Below are 23,831 nucleotides of genomic sequence, written 5' to 3'. Positions count from 1 at the left end.
AAAAAAAAAAACTAAATTGACATTTATAGCTTGCATAAAAATAAGTTGTAAAATATTATATTTTTTACAAGAAATAGTGGCGCAAAAATAAAAATAAAAATAAAAATAAAAATAAAAATAAAAAAATCTTTTGTAGTTAATGCAGATTTCAACTTTCACTCACAAATAGATTTCAACTAAAACGTATATCTTCACTTTCTATATAACTGCAACCAGCTACACTTTAGCAGCATGTCCAGCCACATGAAAATTCCTTGTAAATTATTGTTATGCCATGCTTGTCTATGGAAATTGGTTATTTTTGGAAAATATTCTTTGCTACATTAATTAATAGGAATTAGTGGCAAATGGTCGGTCGGGCGACCGGTTATTTTCTCATGCTGCACAGTTGGCCTTCTCGTGCAGTCATTTTCTCAATTTCTTTTATCGATTTTAATCAATAGAGATACTTTGCCCTTGTATAGATCAACTAAAAAAAGAAGAGTAACGATATTTAAAACCACTAGGATTATTAACCCCGTTCTATGTGGTGTTAATGTGACATTAACTGATAAGTGGATTAAAGAACCCATTTAATTCTATCTTTTATTTAATCTATCACCTATTATAACTCTAAATAACATTATTCAAAAAAGAAAGTTAAAATTTAAATCAAAGTCAACAATTAAATTTAATCACACATTTCATGAAATTTACAACTTTTCAACTACACATTATCTTTTATCAAAATTTTCTAAAAATCTGATGTTTATTATATAAACCAAACAGGGCAAAATCATTTGCCCACATGAAAAGGAATAATCAGTGTGAAAGAGAAATGTAGAGGCAGAAAAAACTTACTTTCTAAAAATCTTCTATGCGTGTTGAACTCTGCCATTCCAATCCTCTTCTGTCAAAATCCTCCAGCATTTGAAAGCTGTGTCTACACAAGGAATATGTTAGCAATCATCTAACGATAGCAGCTTCCTGAGGCTGTCATCTGCTTTAAAGTTTTCTTCTTCTAGAACTGGTAACCAAATTGACTTTTGCTTCAACAGTCAGGATGAAGAACCGTAGTCACTGGAGAATTTAGCATCTGTGGAGTGGTGCAGGATAGATGTCCAAAGGTTTATAACGCAGCCGTTCATTGTGAGGCAATGGTCCTTCCTGGATAAGAAAAAACAAATGCCATGCTAAAAAATCCGAAAGCTACAAATAGCTGTACTAACACGAAATTCTGAATCAGAGGTTGAGCAAAAAGTAGCTTCTTGCATTGCAGGATATAAAGGACTGATAAAGTCTATGACGTGCCAAAAAATGAATACTACCTCTTCTAAGTTAATTTGGTAAGGCTTCGCAGAGTCTTCAAACATAATTGGCGATAATCCTTCCATTTTTTCTTGGACTTCCTGGAAAAGAAACAGCTAAGCATGAAAGCAATTGCCTATATGAGCTTTGCAAACGTTGCACACTTCAAAGCATTACCAGAAAAATGAAAGCAAACTAACTGAAATGAACTGTCAAACACAATATTACTAAATGCCAAACAAAGAGACATGACATTTATGACCAAAGAAGTTACTAAAATGGACACAGTAACACACAATAGGTAGAACTTATGGAAAAGTCATCCCAAAACTTTTATTAAATGTTTTACTCATTTTCTGGAGATGAAACCATGGAATACCAATGCAATGATGGGTGAGATCCTACAAGTACTAAATAATGGTGTTTCCAAGGACCAAATTCTAGAGATTCAGAATTGTGGATTCAATTCAGCTACCAAGGACTCCTCATCAGCAAAAGGATCTGATGCATTTAAGGTTCAAGTGATGGAAGGGGAGAACAAGGAAAAACAGTTTTGTGAAAGTTTGTTTTGTTCAATTATCCATTTAGTCCCTTCCCTAGTATCAAACATACAAAATGAAATTGAGTAACTATCATACCAATCCGGTTATCCTGGAGTTTTCTAGAAGTTCCTTCGCGATCAAATCCAATATCTGTCTGTTGTCCGTCAATCCCTTCATCGCAAGTTCTTCTGTCTCTTCAATGTACTGTCATTAACATGTAATTCATTTAGATAAAAAGAAGCAATAAGTAGGCAAAATGTGACAAAGCTTTCTTGTAAAAGTAACATAAATTCTATAATGTCGCTCTGCACCTTTCAATAATACCATGCTTGTTAATGTATGAAACTTATTCACTGTACGTGTTTTCTTTTCTTAAATGAACTTGGTTTTATATACCTGGTGGAGATGTTATTGGCTTGCATCACTATTGGGTGTTGCTTCGTTTTGATAAGGATGGTAGTAACACATTTATATTTATAATTTGAAAGTTGCAGAACGTAATTTGACAAAGAGAAAGGCATATATAGAACCCCAATACAGAAAGCTATGATACGGACACTTATGCATGGGTGATAAAGATTTAATGAGTTAGAGAGATGTATGAAACCAGACTTTCTTTTCTAAAAGCAACACAAAAGTGAAAAGCTTATGGTGAAAAGCAGATGTAATTAGATTTAAAATGAAATTGAAAGCGAACTCCCTTGTGTAAAGGTGGAACACCATCGTACAATTTGATTACGTAGAATGGTTTCCAACAAATGTGAGGATTTTTGTGGCGATAGTTGTAATGAGATCATAATCTTATAACCATATCAAGAAAAATTCATTACCCTTGTTAATTCTCGAGTAAATAGCTCAGAAACTTCAAGTGTCATATCAGCTGGAATGATGTGAGGATCGTCCCACTAATACCAAATGAAATTGGAGGATTAAAGTAAATTATTTGAGAGTATCATTTAAAAACAAAACAGTTACTTTTTAAGCTATATTCAAGCTTTAAAGGAAATATATGCAAGTAACAGAAATACCTTATATTTTATCATCTCACCATCCGGATTATCTGGTCGATCAATCAGACCAATTCTCTTTGTCAAAGCAGTGAGCCCCAACCTATGATTCATAGGGCTTATCACCATTTCCCGAGCAATCTGAGGATAAACTCAGACAAGTGACTAGACATCAATCGTAAACAAAAATACTATTTTGCTCTCCTCTTTTTTAACTTTGACTCCGAGAATGCTATAAAATTGAGGAGGCCTCATTACAATAAATTGAATATAAGCTCTATGTTTGAATTTGAATCTCGAAGGAATTTATGTTACCTTTGTAATTTTTTCTAAGTCATCTCTTCTTCCATCAGTAATGTCATCACCAAACACAATACGCTCAGCACAGTGTCCCCCATGAGCAACCACCATTTGCATTTGCATGTAGCCAAAGGTTGTATAACCTTGATCAACCATATCTTCCCTAGGATAAAAAACAGACACTGCAGTTTCCTGCTCAAGCATGCAACGGATAAAGGTCATTCTACGTAGCAACCTATGAAACACACTTCTACATATGCATTGACCTCATATTGTACCTTGCCACCAGGTAAGAGCTGGGAAAATGCATGCCAGTCAAATCGAGGGAACAAGTGTGCCAATACTATGTGACCAGCTTCATGTACTGCCAGAAGTCTTTTCTTTTCGGAAGACACCTGATATAGTTGATATATAATAAAAGAAAAAAAAAAAGAAATGAAAAACTATAGTTAAGTGGAATTATATGTAATCTATAACTTTGAAAAGTTCTAGAAAGAAAACCATACACTTTGTTCACATTTTTGCTGCTCCTCTTCAGTTAGAAGCACACCCATACCCTCGAGCAACTGCTTGTCCAGTACATCGACAATATCTTGCTGGTAGATCTTAGAATGCCCTTTTCTCACCTTTATGGATAATAAAACAATAAAAATTCTCTTAGTTAGTGACTCACATTTCCAAATGCATCATTAAGCACCTCTGACTACATTAACAGACATCATTTATCAAAGAAGACTTCAACGTAGGATTGAGAGCATATCAAAGAAAAGCCAAAAGCACAAGCCTCCCACACATCATGAAAAGTTCTAGACTCATATAACTCTACAATTCTCAAATGGATGCCAAACTGAACATATAATATGAGTTGAAAGAAGTTCTGAAGTTTTAAGAGCAAAATATTTGTGCAATTTAGCATAAAAATGTAAATTGAATATATGACATGAAACCAAAGTACCCTATTTGGGATATAGGTAGGGCGCCTTCTTATGCTAAGGCCATGGATCAACAAGTTGGAAACATGGACTATGAACATCAAAACATAGAACTATCAAATTGATTTAAGCATCTTCGGATCAAGTGCAGAAGCAGTTGAAATTTTGAAAAAGTACAAATTGCTAAAATAAGAGGAAGACAAGCAAAATGAAAAACTATTTTACTACGAACTGTGTGAAATTTTACAGATGAAACATAAATAGTAGTGTCCAGTTGATTGGCATCATCCAACAAATACAAAAATAAAGTGAAAGTGCTTCCTGTGGACATATTGCCATGATTCGAGACATACATGGCCAAATATCTTCGATCAACAATAACTCTTACATCTTCACATTAGGGATTGCATCTTTTTGAGATGACTGTCCTATTAATTTAAATAGTATCTATATGCATGTTGGTCGAAGATTTGATTATGAAGCAATAACATTCCAAAATGTAACCAGAGTTGCAAGGTGACTTAATTTCTCGAGAGAGCATGTTTGAAGGATCGTATGTCTTAACAGACCAATGTTGTGCCTTCCAAATCATTCGTTAATTGAAAGTCGAAATCTACATCAATTCCACCGGGGCAAAAAAGGACCGTAAATTCCCTTTAAACCCCCCCAAGGGAGGCATTTCATGCGCTACATTTGTTAACAATCAGTCTACCATCAATAGACAAGAATCTAATGTGTTCCGAGTACGCGACAATCTTATAACTCACCCATTAACACAATTAACAAGAAAAACTTGATTGCATAGTAGACGAAGGAAGCTTACCTTCTACCATAATAGAAAATTTCAAACATGCAAAAGATTAGATGCTTTTGCTAAGAATCAGTCTGACTTAACAGTAGGTATCATTTCATTCTAGAACACAACCATTAGTGCTAATTAAGCTAGTTGAGAAAAATAAAATAGTTCAATTGTACAGGCGTGCAATTGTTAGACCTTGCCCAACAAAAAATAATAATAAAGCACGTCTATGACAATGATCACTGTGACTTTTACAAATATTTCTCATTTTCCTTCTAAATAACTAAAGCTTCATCCATCAGTGGAGCTAAAATCAGAAGCACACAAGCACGAGTACATCAAAGTGCATAAACCAGTAAAATTAAAATGAATTTCCTTGGATTAAGCATAATAACTTACAGACATAATTCCTGCTTCATTGACTAGGTTTCTTATATCTGCACCAGAATATCCAACCGTCCGAAACACAAGCTGTACAGGAAGAGAAGTAAAATACGGTAAACAGCTTTACCACTCATTGAGCATATTTAAGCAACTATCTCAGTACTAAGTGCCATTTAAGGCAAGTTAAAAGGTAACTAAAACTCAAAAAGAGAATACGGACGAAGAGAGTAAAACGGGACAAGAAGCAACAACATACCTTTTCAAAGTCAACATCCTCAGCAAGCTCCTTCCCAGCACTGTGAACACCAAAAATTTGCACTCTTTGTTTTGCATCAGGTAACCCAATGTACACGCGTCGATCAATACGCCCAGGGCGAACAAATTCTAGGTCCAGTTCATCTGGTCTATTAGTAGCACAGATAAAGATAACAGCTTGCCTTAGTGAGAATCTATCAACACCAGTTCTTTCTTTCCTGCAGGCAGCAATAATACTTTTTAGCTTTGATTATAGACCAGGTAAAAGATTAATCACATGATTGGAGCAATATTCTCAGAAGATGCTCAAACTCACTGATCAAATTTCACCACACCCTATCAAGAAAAATTACGAGAAAAAAAGTTAACTCTTTTCTTGTCCGCCCCCCTCCCCCAGGCAGCACATACAGGAACCGTGTAGAATTATCCAATTGGAAAATATATAAGAGCAGCCAGATTAACATTTAACATGTTATCCATGCTATGCGATGGAGTTAGACGCAATAGAGATGCTGTACATAAAGCATATGCAAATACTAACTCTCCATCCAACTGAGCAATGAGAGCTTCAAATGTTGCTCTTCTTCGTGGATCCTTCCTTGCATGCCTTCCAGCAATAGCATCTATCTCATCCACAAATACAAAAGAAGGAGCCTGCACAATTCACTGGTGAATTAGTATGTGTTTCTTCCTAAAACTGAAATGATCCGAGAGTGAGCCTGTACATAGTATAGTGTATGCACGCATTCATGTGAGAAACACAAGGTCTCATTCATTTGCAGCCACGTATCTTGAGCTCCTGGATACCAGAAATTAACAGTTACCATGCTTATTTTGGAACTCGGATTCATGGGAAAATGATTATTATTGTCAGTTCTGTATAGTGTTATGAGACTTGCTCATGTAGTCAGATTAAGAAATGTGTATCTAAATCCAAGTAATCTCTCATTTAAATTTGGCTTCAAAGCTTGTTGCTTTTTAAGTGCTTCTCAAAGAAGGCCAAAGAGCATCCAAAATGCATTAATTGAATAAGAATTTTGAGTCAAATGATAGCAGATTTCCCAAGTTTTTTTACACTAGTGCTAGGTTTGAATGACCCTTAATATGCGTCTCTCCAGACACATTTTCCCAAACTTAACGATTTTTAAGATGTGAATTGTATTACTAACCTTCAACGTTTAGTTTGTTAGTTTCTGAATACATAGTAAAACTCTTCATTCTGGTGCATTTGCTTCTTTTGCCCATTATAGTCGAAGGAAGAAATTTAAGATTCAATAAGTTCATCATTTATTCATTCCTCAAATACTGACCTTCATGATCCTAACCTCCAAAGTGTTCTAGAAAAACATGACATGGCATTAAACATAATACAGATCTTTTGCATTCTAAGAGTAAAGGAATTCAACTCCTTTTTCCACATCCAATTACTTACACAATAAGATATAGCATTACACTGTAAAAAAACAGTATACTTACATTTCTCCTTGCAATTGAGAACAACTCATTGATTCTTGCAGCACCACTTTTCTCACTATCCGTAAACTCAGCACCAGAAGCAAAAACAAAAGGTAACCCACTTTCCTTTGCAAGTGTCCTAGCAAAGAGGGTTTTGCCCGTTCCTGGAGGTCCAGAAAGAAGCACACCCTACAAAGTAGATGATGAAACGGTAAATTGCACCATCTGTAATTCGCAGCATGGTCCATACTTAATTGCCTCATCAATCTTAGAAATATATAAGCTTACTCGAACAAACTTCACATCCTTTTCATAATACTGCATGGGGTTTCCCATGTATATCATCAACTCATCCAGAAGATCCCAGACATCCCCTCCTAAGACTACATCTTTGTACATTGATTTTGTTTCACCAACTTCACCAACTGGCTGGGTAAATGGTTAAATAAGAGATCAGAACCAACTATGGTTATAGGTAAAAAGGTGCTATTCAACTCATAATATTATACTTACCAGAATAAAATTTTCAGCATAAGCCATATCAAAAAGTTGGTTATATTTCTTATAAAGAAAGCGGTTTGTTGTAATATGAAGAAGCATAAGAGATTCTCTTATAAACCATAAGATTAATATTCCAGGCAGTAAAGCAAACACAACTTTTAGGAAGTAATGGATCTGTCGCTTCTGAAGAAGATCTACTTCAACACCAGCACCTGCTATTGCCTCAAACAAGAAAGGATCGAGTGGAATATCAACCTAAGAAGGTAAGAAAAATAGAAAGTAATAAGCATTTGAACCGAGGACAGATATCATCTCTGCAAAAACACAACAGCATATCAAACTCACAGTATATTCTAGAGGGAACCCTTCTTTCATAGTTACGTACAATCTTTTCAGATCCTCTGTAAAGACAACAGCAGCAACCTGACAAATAGAGCATGTTTTAGGAACAGCCTAACTTATTGGTGTACTTCAGAATAAGTCATTTAAGAACGTTGTAATGAAGTCATCTTTTCTAAGCAGTGGACCTAAGGATCTCTTGATAATTGTAGGATCTAATATTATTCCAATTTAGTTTAAGCAAGGTTGACATTTAAAATCTAAAAGAAAATGAAAAAGAGGTTGGCTGCAATTTGACTATGACATCAACGAATGCTCCATTTCCACTTAAATCCTAACATCCAACCATCAAATTGTGTGGAACATATAGAGGGAAATTATTTTAAGTCCTGGATTGCAATAAAAGGAACTCTCAAGTTCATTGCAACTGTTTAGGACACATAAGTCCTACTTCATAAAATTATATCCACAGGAATCCTATATCTAGAAGAATATATATGTTCTTATTTGTCCTTCAACTTTAGATTCACACATGAAAGTTCAATATTTGTGCTCTTTTGAATTACTATTTTTATGTGAACACTATATGGTTTTCCTCATTAACCTAAATTTTCATTTGCAACAGTTTAGGACACGTGAACTACTTCATAAAATTACATATGCAGGAGTCCTATATCTAGAAGAATATATTTGTTCTCATTTGTCCTTCAACTTTAGATTCACACGTGAAAGTTTAATATTTGTGCTCTTTCTAATTACTATTTTTATGTGAATGCTATATTTTCTTCCTCATTAAGCTAAATTTTCATTTCAATCAGTTAAATACAAAGCCAAGAATGCTAGCAACCAATAACTGCTAGAATTAAAAAAATGACAAAACTTGAGATTTGTGAATTTGAATTTTTTTTTTTTTTCCCTTTTTTACTTTGTGGAGTTAAAGATGATGCTTGTCAATTCAAAAATATTTTATCTTATATTTAAAATTTAAAAAAGATCTCAAAATATTTACATGAATTAAAAGCAGGAAAAAGGTGGAATTCCATTGCATACACAAAGTAAATTGGAAATAAGCAGCCATAAATTATATAAAATTATTAACTAATTAAATATTAACATAATGTGTCTTTTTAAATGGTTAGGATATTTTCATATATCTCTTCATGTAAACAGAACAGAAATGTAATTTTCCCAACATTGAAAGAAGTGGCTTTCTTAAGCACCTTGCCAGAGAATTTCATTTCCAAAGAACTTTTAAAGAAAGAGGTCTTGTTCTACCTGAAGTAAATGAACCTATATTTCTCAACTCCGATGAATAATCAGTTAGGAATAAAAAGAAACCAATGATTCAGAGTAGAAAAGGATATATAGGAAGAGAAGAGGACAGAGGATGATAGACTGTTCACCTCTGAAGAATCAAGTTTCTGAAGAAAATAAGTATAGGGAAGTTTAGGACGGTAGCGCCACCATCTTTTTGAGATCCACAGTGCCCTTGTTCCTCGTGTTTCATTAACCTTCTCAACCACATCCTTACGAAGACTGTTCTCTACTTCTTTCATGTCAAATTCAACCGCATACTTGGCATTCAATGAATCTAATTGTTCACTTAATTTCTCTGCATGAAGAATTTCTTTCCATGCTTGAAGCCTATCACGCCATGTTCCTGCTGTATCCTGATTTTCAACTGTAAAAGAAACATGTTGAGTAAGATACGAAGAAAAGCAAGAGTAGATTAGTACATTATCATGTTGTATAATATGGCCGTGAGAAAGTCCACTGGACAAAAGTGAAGCGACAACTATTTTGCAACCTGAGAGTGCAGATTAAAAAGACTGGAGAAGATTTGGAGAAATTCAAGCTCTTGTAGATTTTTGGACTTCAAGATCCAATTGGGCTCAATAAACGATTGTCAATTGGTGTGTAAGACATAAAAGATCAAACATACCTAACAAAGGCTTAAGAGTCACTATGCCTCTCAAATCTCAGATATTGTATGATTGCATAGCATTAACTAAGCTTAAGTACTAATTTATTCATTTCCTAAACCAGGATTACCTTATTTCAATTTTCCATATATTCTTGTGTTTCTTCCGATCTTCAAACACTACTCTCGGGAATTTCTCATTGGCACCCAAAACAGCACCATACACCTACTAAATCCTCTTTAGTTAATGAGAAATATCTCTCCAGCCCAATACCCAACCCGTTGGGCACACAATCCACACCTAATCCCACCACAAATTTATCGAGGAGGATTAGAGAATTTTCCTAAAGGTATCCAGTATACAGTCCAGAGCAGAAAAAAGACTGACTTTAAATGTGGGGAAGAATAGACAAAATTATCATAAAAATGAGTACCACAAGTGCTATAGCTCTAGTTTAAGACCTAGCGGCTTGAAATTTTCAAATGCAGGTTGTAAATGGTGACTGTCGTGTTATTTCTCAAACTAGCGAAATATGTTTAGAAACAACTTCAAGAGATGAAGATGATTAAGCAATGATCCAAGCAAGTTGATTGTAAAGCCAATGAAAAATAAGGAAGAGATATTTAAAAAACCTGATAGTCCTAATTCTTCCTTCAGACTCTTCTTATCCTCTGTATTCAATTTTACATCGTGATCTATAATTTCTTTTATGTTGTCCTGGGAACGTTCAGTGTCATCCTCCCATGCATCTTCCCCAACAAAAGAACTATCATGAACAAGTGTCCCATCGGGACTCTCAATGAACTTTTTGAGCTTCAGACCTTTCGGCGTAGTCTTCCTCCACAAACCTTTTTTGAACCTATAGAAGGTAGAAAAGGTTGAAACCTTGAGCAACTCAGAAACATCAACATCACCAATTTATTACATCAGTATTTCAACATCTATGCCACTAACCCAAGGATATTGAAATTAATTTCATTTTATAAATCTGGTTCATTGAATTATTGCAGATAGTGGGAGGTGATTGAAGTAAAAGATAATAGTAAATAACAGAAGAAATTGAACAATTTTTCGGGTTATCAAGTTCCTAATGTGACAAGTTCTTAACTTCAAGCACCAATTACCCTAAAGACTAAAGACCTCTGCTGGTACCATATACATCAAAAAGGCACTATGCCATATTGTCACAAAGAAATTTTGGAATCTTTGCCCTTTTCCCGTATTCCAAATCATAAAATCAGATACCAAACCAGTAAGAACGGTGGCAACTTATAAACGTATCACTATCGCCATTACAACATTCAACTGGTTAATGTTTTCTCAAATGAACTATGCTTCCAATTTTTTATCAGTGATCGAGCGTGACAGGATATCACTTCCAACTGTGGTCGGGAAAAATAGACTAAACCTAAAGGAGATTTTTCCGAGGAATTCAATTACTTTGCATGATAGGTATTGGTTGCTACTCCACAAATTTAACTTTCTAAAGTAATAAAAAACAGAGATATCCATTGACCACTAGTTACTGAAACGATTTTGCTAATTTCTGTCAAAATTGTAGACAACTATTGTCCATTACAAAAGGAAAACCGTAAGTTGCATAAGAATAACTGGATTAGAAATAAACTTACTTTCGAACATTAGTAGGAGTAGGCTCAGGAATCAATGCCTCCATATATGCCTCTGCCAATTCTTTTCTTTCTCGTTCAATAATGGGCACTCGAATTGCCATACTTATTCTTTGATAAGAAAATATCATAACAAAAGCATATAGCACCAAAACACCCACTCTTTTTGGTTCCCAACTTTTTACATCCTAAGAACAACAAAAGTAATACTACAATAAAAATAATAATAATAATTTCCTCCAAGCCAATTTCAATACATATGATTCAAGCATTTCGGGGACAAAGGAAGACCAACTTTGGCTGTGCTTTAAAGAGATTAAACTTGCATTTAATTTACGTATTTTGCCAATAACTATTACAAAATTACTTTTTGACTAACAAAATTTACTTTGGAGCGCAACCAAACAAGATGTTAAAAAAAATCATCTTTTAAGACATTAATAAAAAGTATACCTTCCAACGTTCCCATTTATTCCAATTAATGAACTGAGGTACCAACTCGGAATTCACGCGTTCCAGCCCATCCCGGCTTTTCTGAATTGAGTCTTGCATCCAGCCCGACAACTCATTTACTCTAACTTTAGTGGAATCCAAGTCAAACCCAATTTCTTTCTTCACAGACTCGCCTAATTTCTCAATGAACCGTTGAGAACCACTGCGAACTGACTGTGAAAAGCGAACCCACGAGAAACCCTCGGGCGGTCCACCTGGATTTACGTCTGAGGAAGAAGAAGCTGAAATTATGAGCCTTCTTTGGCGGGAAAGCTTGAGCTTGCATTTCCGATAATGTAACGGCGGGATGGTTCTTCTTCTGAGAAAATGGAGATTTTTTGAAGATAGAAAAAGTGGGTTTGGTCTGCATTGGATTGCTGTAACTTCCATGATTATAAGCTTGAAGAGAAAAGAATGAAAACGGAGATTTTGCCGCAGTTTGAGCAGCTGGAAATTGGAAATTTGAGAGAAGGGGTTTAGAGGTTTTATTATCTATTTGTATTTATCTTCAAATCTTGAGTTGGTCCCTCAAGTTTTCATTATTTCAATATGCCCCCCTTTTTCTCAAGAATAATGCTTGGTGTACATTATGTACCCATAGCACAACCCTTTTCTCAATGGGCCGAGTCATTTGGCTCAGACTCGCTTCGAGACGAACCGAGCACGAGCCAGTTCCTTCGATATTTTTCAGGCTTGTGATTTTTTTCCTTTCAAAAATTTCATTATTTTATTTGATTTTTGTTTCCTGACTCCCACGCGAGCCAATTTAAATCGACAAACAACTCTCACAAACACCCACGACTCACATTCAAGATGAATCGATATGTAGCTCACCTCGCTCGGCATTTTCAATAAGAAAATAAATTTTGAGGTGAGACAAAAAAACCCAATTGACCTGTGATTCGTCGAGTTGGCCGATGGGTTTTGTGGCAAGGATGGATAAAAGGCATAATTTTAAAATATATGTATGCTCTTAAATAAATATATAATATTAATCGGGACAAATAAGTGTCCGGGCCGATCCTATCCATCTTAAACGGGACAAGGACAAAAAAAAAAATCCCCAATATTGTGGGACAGGAAAGGCTGCTCTACGCTGCTCCATTGCATTTCCAGAGAAAAAACTCTTCAATTTCGATTAATCTAAATTCTTGTCAACCTAAAGAATATGAAAATAAAAAATAAAGTCCAATTTAGTTAATTTTGTTTCCTACTCCATTGACTAACATGAATTGTTACAGTCGAATTTTCTACATATTAAGTGTCTTTTTTTTTAGGGATTTTGATAATTGATTTTTTGACCGTTAGAGATAAAGTGAATCCTATCTACCAGAGAAGAATACAAAAATAACGGTTAAAATAGTGAAATAATGGTCAAAAAATTAATTTTAATTAGATTAAAATCTCTACAAAACATGCTCTAATTTTGTTCCCCAAACCGAACTTCAAATTTATGGATGTTATCTTCAATTTGTTGTTGCTTATCATGTTATAGACTCTTCTTGAGAACAATTTAAAGCTTCTTTCCTTTTTTACCCGAAGTTTATTTCAATTCGTGGTTAGTGACTTTAAACGATGATAAAAGTTGAATATTTATGTCAATGATTACTAAAGTCATTCTCTTATAGTAATAAACAGTCATTCAAGTTTTTAAGAGCTGATCTCACACCACTTAAGACTCTCACTGAACTCGATATTCAATTGGCAAAGGCAACTCCACAAGTTTCCAAAACATAAACTTCCTACGATAATCAAGCTTACCAAAGTTAGTACTCTTAAGAGACTGCTCAACTGAAAAAAGTTTCCCGACCCACCTTGAAAGGGCTTATTCTTCCTTATTCAATCATATCGTGTGTACATCATTTTTTACACTCTGTCATGCAGAAATAAGCCATTGGACAGTTTTTTATAGATTTTCCCCCGATCAACACTTAACACCACTTTTAATGTCAACAAAAGACTGTTATTTGAATCAACACATGGCAGTTCCCTTCGTCTTTTTTACCATCATGCAAGTGATTGATTCTAGCAAAACGGTTATTTGAATCAAATTACATTTTTGATGCATTGACATATGCTCTACACATTTAGCATTTAAATGAAGAAACATTGTACCACCAATGTCATAAGGACTATAAAGAAACGCTTGGATTTGATTCAGAAATAACATATTCCAGTGTCCATATTCTAATATGCCTATCTGATAAAAGCTCTCGTCAAAATCAACAATAGCATATAAGCATATCAAACCTCCTGATGTGCACCATCAAAAGCATCGTCTGCCTATTCTTTAGTGGATTCAACAGGGGTATCCGCTTTTGCTCCCCATTCTGTCCAAGAACCATCATATACTAGAACATCTGTCTTCCCTAGTCGGTGGAGGCCCTGAAAGATGAATTAGGGTGTTTTTCTAATTTCTGTTTCGTTTAAGAATTGCACCTTTGTAAAAAAAAAAATTGTGCGACTGTATGCATGCTACGGTGAGCATCAGTGCGTGTATTTGGTTGGGTAGTGGGGTAGAGAGGAGGGAATACCAATGCCAGAATACATGCAATTACACCAGTGCCGCATGAAGTTATCACAGGTTTGTCCAATGTAATTCCTACAAAACTACGTGCTAATAAATTTTTCTGTTAAGAAACTGCAACTCTTCACAACAATTAACCTATTAATCCGGCCTAGATTGCTATAAACGAGTAATGACGTAGACAAATTGTATAAAATTAAGAGAATACTCGGGAAACCAGTAGCTACATCAATAGTAAAAAGTTCCTACTGCATAGGAATGCAGACCAGATGTGGCAAAAACACGATTCCACTACTTACCTTCTTGCTCAAATTTTTTCTTGAGCTCAACTGCAGGTGAGAGTGTCTGTGAACCATCTAACCATAGGCGGATCCAGGGACGGGCTGGGCCGTGCTACAGCCAGTCCCTTCAGCCCAAATGCCCATTAAAAAAAAAAAATTTAATTTTTTCTTGGATCCGCCACTGCATCTAACATTTGCAAGGAACCGTTAAATGTCATAAACTAGAAAATTCTTCATTCTTCTATATGAAGAGAGAAGCTTTTTTCATCATAAACATTCATATAGTTCCTTTAACTTCAAAAATAAACATCACAAAGGAATGAACTTCATGTATGCTGGGTACAGCAATGCATCTTACATTCTACTTTTTCATGTAAAGCAACAGACGAGAAAATTTAAATGCATAAATATCTGTACGTCATAGAGACAACTAGTTACAAATTCTAATTTTGAGGGCACAAATTTGTGATTTATATAGACAAAGAGGACGGTAAGACTGTCCAATGTTGTGCTACTGCTGGTAAAGAGCTTCCATAAAACGGTCCGATAAATCGAAAACAATTGAATGGAAACTCAGGCCCCACTTCAAGTCTTTTTTTAGAGCAGGATTGAGCCTGTATTCACCAATTTTCTGCATTAAGTCTGAACTGGAGGGAACAATCTCCTAATAGGGATGGATGCAATTAATTTTAAGAAATGTTACTTCATTTTTTAATAAAACAACACATACACATTCACATCTATTTATAACATGTCGTGAGATACTTAAACGGATATTGACGAGCTATAAAATATCCTTCTCCTGATGCACAATCAGTATCACTGTAGTATAAAATGACATTCATACAGAAAATAGCATCATCAAATAAAACTTAAAGGGCAACAGACCTTTTCAAGTGTCCAAACCAAATGCGGCTAAAATCTGGTTTCGAAGGTAACTGGCCCAACCTGCAAATGTTACCATCAAAAGTTCAAAAACAGACCACACATTAAGCCCAGATTGAGCCTGCAAAAAAAAATATATTTTTAAACAATAATTTGACATCATTTCAGTCACACATTCTTCAATAAAATAATATTTCACAAAAATTTAAAATTTTTTCTTATTTTTTAACCACACATTCCTCATCAATCTAATATTCCAAAATACATTTTTTAAAAATAATGTGACTCAAACACATACTAACATTGAATACCAACTGCAAAAAGTCATCTTAGAGGCTCATAAAATGAGTGAAAGTAAGTGACTATTCGCTTGGAACTAATCGATGAAAGGAAATATTAAAAAAAATGAAGAAGAAGATGGAAGAGAGGCTGCAAATCGATGCTTAAAGCAACTATTGGAATTATTGTACAAGTGAAATGATTTGACAGAGACATGAAGATACCATCATCTTAACTTGAGGTGCTAACTATAATTAGTCTAATTCATCCAGGATTCATCTAAACAGCAAATAAGTAATCCAGAACAGGAGGCCCAAATTCAATGATAAATCTCAATTAAGAATAATGTCCAAATTGACAACACTGAATGTGCTGCCGCTTTTTGCATTCTCTTCCAGCTTTGCAAACCTTCTTGCAATTGACACTTTAACATGCATCTAGACTCGTTATGATAAAAAAAAATATTTGTTTGCGATCTTCTTGCTTGTAAGTGTCCCAGTCATTTCCCATCTCCTTTTATAAATAACTAAAAACAGTTTCTCATTTTTTGGTTCTTTTATCCTTTCATCTTCTGGTCGAACTTTGATTCTAGTAACCATTTAAGAAAGTGGCAATAGCAGATGGAAGGCACTTACTCTCTGCATTCAGTAAAATGATCAGTGACTTAATGTTATATATTCATTTTAACAAAGATGAAATGAAACATGCACAGTCCTGGTAAGCTTGCATCATAAGGAATGGTCGAATTATAAATAATTTTGCAAGTAAAACCTTGATTCTGTGAACTATTGAACTCATTATGTAATGTGATAAGTTTGTGACCTTCAAACACACAGATGGCTCCAGGAAACAGATTAGATAGTGGTTGGCCAACAGTCAGATGTCTTTGGCAACTTTGACTTTATTTTAACTCATAAAACATGTATCCATGAAAATAAAAGGATAGAAAGGGAGATGTACAAACTAAAAGCATGATGACTGAGAAATACGTGTAATATTGATGATTTCTATCAATCATCCAAACAACAAACGCACTATGAACCGAAGACAGTTAATACAATTTTACATAGATAACAAATGACTTACATGCTGTCCTTGGTATACTTTCTCCATTGCCTCACTAGCAGCACTAGCTTTGAAGATAGCATCACTTGGCGCACTTGATTCAACATCAAATCCTGAAGCACGTCATCTTGGCAGGCCTCCATCTAAAACCCAAATTCTGTCATGACCAAAAACTCGGAACATCCTATTATATAAAAGAAGTTGACGAGTTTCTCACTCATAATCAAAGAATTCGCAAGTTTAATGCTTCTATTTTGTTTCTTTGGTTTGAATTTAAAACTCACCACCAAACACGAGCTGCGCTGAAAATTCCTTTTCCATCATACACAACAAGCACATCCTTATTCTCAATGCCAAGGGCAGAAACAGCAGCAGCAAATGCTTCCTCTGATGGCAACAGATGAGGCAATTGGTAAACGCCATTCAAGAGGAAAAGCATTATAAATTATTTACATGCATATGCATATGCATTTACAAATGATTGTTTTATGGGCGTATTGAGTAGTATAGGTGCACATTCACACAGGTATACACAGGATATGCGTACACACTATCAATCTAGATAAAACTTTGCAAAACCATAAAAATAAAGATGTTTGATCCTAGAAAGAATTATTATTGCCTTGTTGCAACTAAACTTCCAAAAGATCTCTAACTTTATAGACTTAGTCATCTGATTTGTGCAAAGAGTTTTTTCCTGAAAGGATGCTAACTTCTAATTCATTAGTCGTTTTCACACATACAGCGTTAGACTTATCGACAAAGGATGTAGAGATAAAGGTTACATAAGTAGGTACATCAAATAATAACAGAATACATGTTTTCATAATTATCATGTTAAACTTAGCTACAAATGTTGCAAGAATCTAAAAACAAATATTTGTTTGTTTCAAATAAAATTTTCTTATAGGACTCAAATATAATTTGGGTTATATTATTATGTCGCTACGACACTTCCTAATAGTCCAAATTAAATTTTAGTCACGAAAGTAAAATTTCGCGTACTTGATTTTCTTAAATTTTACAAGGTGCTAAAATCTCTTTAGACGACAAATTTTATTTGTTACTTTGTTTTGATGACACACATTTTATTGTATATCTATTAAATCTTTAAAAGTTAGATTAGAAAAACCTATTGTATAGTACAGTAACCATCCCAACTTACCTTAATATTTAAACCCCCTTTTTTTTATTAATAAAAAAAATACAAATAAATAAATAAGAAATAAACTGCCATTTTGTTTTTAAACTACCATTTGGTTAGTGGGATGATAACCTACACGTCCCTATCCATATCCATTTGGAAGTTAATATTTTAAAATTTCAACCACCCTCATTTCCTCAAGTGTAACCTCCAATTTTAAATACAACTCCCACCATCATTGTAATTGAAAATTTGTAACTCCCATTTTGTAATTCTACACGGCCACTCTCTCTCTCCCTATTATACTTATGCATCAAATTATTTTGCCCCTACTTCCATAGACAAAAAGAACTTTGAATCTGAAAATTTCTAAAGAAAAGGGCAAGACGTATGCTGCATTTTATTCTTTGGACACGAAAGGATATTTCAAATTCCAAACATTAAGGTAGGGGTGTTTCGGCACTTATGTAAGTAATGTAAGATTTATTTATTTTCATTTGTATTAAATGTGTTATTGTGTTGCTCATGATGGAATCACCGTTTGGTGGTTTAAACAAGAGATGATTATGACAAATGAAACGGGGTTATCAAAACCTAAGAGTAAGCAGACTAACTGATCACCAATTCGCTTGAAATTGACGGTGACACAATTGACCAAAGTTTGCATTTCTAAAAATATATATTTTTACCCTTTACTTAAGTGTTCCTACTGAGTATTATTTATAGTACTCACCCCTTCTAAAAATTTTTAGGTTAAGATCGAGGCATGGTAGCGGTTGGCGTGGTGGCAAGTGTTTGAAGATCTGAAATGCTTTCACTTCATAGTAAAGATTTCCATTTTGTAAATATTTTATGGATCTTAGATGAACTTTTAGAAATGCTTTTAATGTTTATTTTGTTCCATTTTTAGACAGTGCATGTTAACAAGAATTTAAAAGTGTTGGATTGATTTGTATGAAGTTTTATTTTATGCTAGGTGGAAATTTCAGTTTTTGTCCATCTAGTTGAAAATAGCATAACTTTGGCTACAGTGCATGTTTTAAAGTGAAATTAGATGATTTTTAAAGATCCATGAATCTTCTAATCGTAGCCTTTGGAATTTCCTTAAAATATTATCTAGGGAAAAAGTTGTACTCATTTTAGTAAACTGCGTCGTTGTAAATCCGAGTTTTCTGTCCAGCATTTTAGAGCAACATTTTCTTGCTTCAAACGTTATCTTCGAGACCCCAAATTTTTATATGTGGTACATATATGAATGACTTTGTCCCTGTAAAAATTTCATAAATTTTAATAGACATTTGCTAGGCCAAAGATATTTTTCTTCCGCTGTCGTTAAATCCATAACTTTCGATTTGTCTTCAAATCTTTTACAAAATCAAATTTTGCTAGATTTGCCTAAGTTATATAGATAACTACCTTCCATTATATTTTTATATATTTAAAAAGAAATTGGATTTATAAAATACTTTGGCTAGCGTCAAAGGGGTCTAACCAAAGAAAGAAACAAATATTATTTTAACGCTTCGATTTTTCCAAAAATTCAGGGCGTTACATGTATACACAGCATATGCATACACACTATCAATCTAGATAAAACTTTGCAAAACCATAAAAATAAAGATGTTTGATCCTAAAAAGAATTATTATTGCCTTGTTGCAACTAAACTTCCAAAAGATCTCTAATTTTATAGACTTAGTCATTTGATTTGTGCAAGGAGTTTTTTCCTGAAAGGATGCTAACCTCTAATTCATTAGTCGTTTTCATACATACGGCATTAGACTTATCGACAAAGGATGTAGAGATAAAGGAATGTGTAGCCCAGAGTCAAAAAGTACATAAGTAGGTACATCAAATAATAACAGAATACATGTTTTCATAATTATCATGTTAAACTTAGCTACAAATGATGCAAGAATCTAAAACATAAATAGGTACTTTAAATAATAATTGAATACCTGCTATCACATTCGGATCCCGCTCCTTCTCATGCTAGTTCAGTGCGAAAACTTGAGACTTCCCTTTTTTGTTCTTATCCTAGTCGTCATCTTTCTTCTTAAGAGGCTCTGTACAATTAAAAGCTATATGTCTAGGTTTACCACATCGAAAACACATGTTCTTCCCAAATAGGCATTCACCCCTATGGAGTTTATTACACTTAGGACAAGGTGTAATACTCCCATTCGTCCCACCAATACGAACTCCGATGCTGGGTCTTTTATTAGGCCAATTACGTCTGTCCTTGCTCTGATCATTCCACTTTTTTTTCCCAAACGACTACTTGCTCTGCTGGGCATACTGTCCAAATGTTGTCCTCCGATAGAAAATGGCATGAGCTCTCTCCAACATTTCATGATATGAAGTGAAACGATGGGACATAATGATCATACCGATCTTTGGGCGTAGTCCATTTTCGAATCTTCTAATCTTCTTAATTTCGTTATCCACCAAGTACGGGGCATATCTTGAGAGCTGCACAAATTGCCTCTCGTAATCAGTAAGTGACATTTTTCCATATCTGAGTTGCAAAAACTCTGATTCTTTGAAATCTCTTAAAGTCTGTGGAAAATATTTTTTCATCATTTCATCCTTAAACTGCTCCCAAGTCAGGTTACGTTGCTGTTCTTCCATCCTAGTACATGAGACAGATTCCCACCAGTGACCGGTCGTTCCAATCAACATGAATTCTGCGCACAATACCTTCTATGGGTCCGTACAAGAATTTGGTCGAAAAATGCGCTCCAGACCTCTAATCCACTACTCAATGGCTAGTGGGTCGGAATCACCGTTAAATGTAGGAGACTTGTACCTACAAAATTGTTCAACCACTGAAACTGCTCCAGGAATGAATGGAGATATATCCTATTGTGGCAGCGCATTTTGTGGTAGAGGTATTTGATTCTGTCTGGTCGACTCTTGCACCGCTTGCACCAAGTCACGCATCAAATTTGTGTGGGTAGGTAGGGTCATTTCCTAAAAATCCAAGTTATTCGTCACACACCAATACTAAATCTAACATTTATACCTGTCTATCATAAATTTAGCGAGTCAACAAACAGCATGCCTCGAAATTTAAAAGTCGGCAATTTAAAATATTTAAGTTATGCAAAAGTTTAAATAAATGCATTTTTCTTACCCTTTTACATACCTTAGATTCGTCAGAGGGTGGTCGATTGGTGGTCGTTGAATGCCGAAATCTCTTAAATTCTTACTTCTTAATAACTTAAATATATACATTACAAATTATTTATTTATTTTTACAGTCACTATCACATTTACACCATTTATTCATTAAAGGTCGCTAACATATAATCGCGCATGTACAGTTAATGATTGGTCACATGAGAAATTACAATTTATCCACATCTCTAAGTCCAACAAGAAAGCCCAATGTGTTTATCATAACTTTATATTTAGACAAATAGGCGGGAAGTTCATAAATATACAATCTTCAATAATCAAGGATGTAAATTAGCAATTTATCTCGTACCAATATGACAAGAGATTTAATTATACAATTATATAAATAAAATATTAGATTAATATATTTTGGTTTTAAATACTGATTGGCCATTTCAAATTCAATATGATCTAATGGTTTCAATGGAAAGAAAATGAAAAGAAAATAGGGAAGCCACACTTGCATACAAAATTCTTACTCTAAATACATACGTTAATTATATAAGCCATTAAATATTACGTGAAAGGCATAAACTCATTTGTAAACCTTGTAAAATGTAAGACTATTAAACATATATTTTTCTAAAAAAATCAATATTTAATTGGCTCTATCAAGGATTGTCTAAACTTTGAAAAAGAAAAAAAAAGGTTATCGGGACATAAAATATTCAATCCTAAATAAGTAAAATAATACGATCTTATATATATATATATATATATGACTCTTGCGAGACAAAGAATCCAAAAGTTGGAACTCCAATTTAGGAAAATGGACCATAATTCTCAGAATTATTCAAGTCAAAAAGTATTACAATGAATATATTGAGACAATTCCTCCTCATTTAAAAATTTAGTTATTAACTACCATATAAGGTAATTGGGGCTATGGAATACTTAGATCTTGTCCATAAACATGTATGCATAAATTAACTTTCAGTGATTAAAATGATTACTTAAGAATATTTTAGAAATTGTTTAAGTTATTTATCATTCATATTACATAGAGAATTATAAACACACAAACCCTTAATCAACTATCATTAGTTATCTCTTAACACATAAATTATAACAAGAACACCAATAATATATTTTGCATGCAGTACATGCAATAACTACTTATAATTTGGGCACCTAACATAGTTGAAAAGTCCCCCTTTATTTTATTTTTTTGTGAACAGTAACATGGGTACTGTTTCACGTGTGAACAGTACCTGTGTGTACTGTTCACGCATGAACAGTAACGGAAGTGACTTTTTTAGAACACTTAGCTCTGATACCAAACTGTGACAACCCCAAAAATAACATTTAATTCAAAACTTTATTTAAAATACAAACTACAAATTATCATTTGCAAAAAAACATGTACGCAAATTTTTTCATAAAAAAAATGTCTATTGCAATAAACTTAAAATAAAAAAAAATTACATGCCAACTTAGATTTTTATCCAGCGAAAACAAGGCACAAACACACTGTCGAACCACCACACTCCAAAACAACCCGATCTAACCTATGAGGTGTAGGGAAAAATGATGAGTACATGGGAATATTCAGTATGATATAAAAATTTTAATGGTGCGATCCCAATTAATAATTTTAAAGACATATGTTAGAATATCATACTGTTTCATATTTTTAAAAATCCGGTAAGAGCTCATAACATATCATATCATATCATTTCGCCGAAATGGCCATATCATTTATATCATAACATTTCATAACATAACTTTAACTTTCATGAGTACAAAATTCATCAACGTATAAAAAAAAATTAAACAGGACATAAAACACAACACCTTAATATCCGACATTGATTGGTGATAAGGATCGTTGGAAGACAAGCAAAAAATCCACGTTCACAAAAATTCTCTAATGCAATGCGTATTTATCCAAGCAGTGTATTATAATTTTATTCTATTTCTTATTCCATTTATGGCATAATACAATTCACTTCCAAAATATTTGCATCGTCATAAAATCACATGTTGCCTCTTTCTCATGTAATTGGATCAATTTATTGGTTGTCCTTCAATTTTACACGTGTTTGCCAAATTTTTCAGAACTTTGCTACATGTACGTTGGCGTGTACATAAAGGTGTCCATAATGGACACACTTATGTACACACCAATGTATAACAAGAATAATCCAATTTTTTATATTCAGACATGGCAGCTTACCTAATTCTACAATACAATTCACTCTTTTGGTGGTCCAAAGCATGATATGTCATGTACTATGTCAAAAGTACGAAATATACTATATCCCTTTTTCTTTTTCTTTTTAATTAAAAACAACATTTTACCTAACCCCTACTCAATCTACGCTAGAATTGCACCATTTATAAATTCAAGATAAGTATAAATAATTACCAATATTTGATAAGGACTATAAACTTTATTATCTTGAGTCTAACTTATTCGAATCAACTTTTTATCGAGCCTAACATACGTAATTAATTACGAGCTATCCAACGAGCTCAATATTGATATATTTTTCATTACTCTATCACTAATTAAATATTTGACCCAAATAAAATTTAATATATATATATATATATATGTCTATGTGTGTGTGTTATTTTAGTCCCCCAACTTTCCAAGTTTAAAACATAGTATATGAAATAATTATTT

General features: G+C 33.9%; 1 protein-coding gene and 1 pseudogene across 1 annotated transcript; both read right to left on the bottom strand.

Moving 5' to 3' along the window:
- Nucleotides 1-990: 990 nt before the first annotated feature.
- On the bottom strand, nt 991-12,319 carry LOC111399510 (ATP-dependent zinc metalloprotease FTSH 12, chloroplastic). The gene is made up of 19 exons (XM_023026866.1): nt 11,805-12,319; nt 11,355-11,539; nt 10,356-10,582; nt 9,205-9,482; nt 7,808-7,885; nt 7,475-7,717; nt 7,250-7,390; nt 6,983-7,150; nt 6,048-6,160; nt 5,508-5,724; nt 5,267-5,338; nt 3,643-3,762; nt 3,415-3,531; nt 3,152-3,328; nt 2,858-2,977; nt 2,660-2,734; nt 1,926-2,033; nt 1,308-1,388; nt 991-1,146 (listed from the first exon to the last, which is right to left on the bottom strand). The coding sequence occupies exons 1-19, from the start codon at nt 12,231-12,233 to the stop codon at nt 1,069-1,071; spliced, it is 3,027 nt and encodes a 1,008-aa protein (XP_022882634.1). The 5' UTR covers nt 12,234-12,319; the 3' UTR covers nt 991-1,068.
- A 1,693-nt stretch (nt 12,320-14,012) lies between these two features.
- Nucleotides 14,013-17,399, bottom strand: LOC111399866 (annotated as a pseudogene).
- Between the last annotated feature and the right edge of the window lie 6,432 nt (nt 17,400-23,831).

This window comes from Olea europaea, chromosome 9, assembly GCF_002742605.1.
Source record: "Olea europaea var. sylvestris chromosome 9, O_europaea_v1, whole genome shotgun sequence".
In the NCBI taxonomy this organism is placed as follows: Eukaryota; Viridiplantae; Streptophyta; class Magnoliopsida; order Lamiales; family Oleaceae; genus Olea; species Olea europaea.
The sequence above is the reverse complement of the archived record's forward strand: the minus strand, read 5'-3'. Positions and strand labels throughout refer to the sequence as shown.

Excerpts from the sequence above, each read along its gene's own strand:
- LOC111399510 (XM_023026866.1), bottom strand. The coding sequence starts at position 12,233 with ATGGAAGTTACAGCAATCCAATGCAGACCAAACCCACTTTTTCTATCT. Across the intron at positions 7,718-7,807 it reads GGTTCCCTCTAGAATATACT|GTTGATATTCCACTCGATCC; the intron begins GTGAGTTTGATA and ends TTACCTTCTTAG. Across the intron at positions 5,339-5,507 it reads AGGATGTTGACTTTGAAAAG|CTTGTGTTTCGGACGGTTGG; the intron begins GTATGTTGTTGC and ends CTTCCTGTACAG.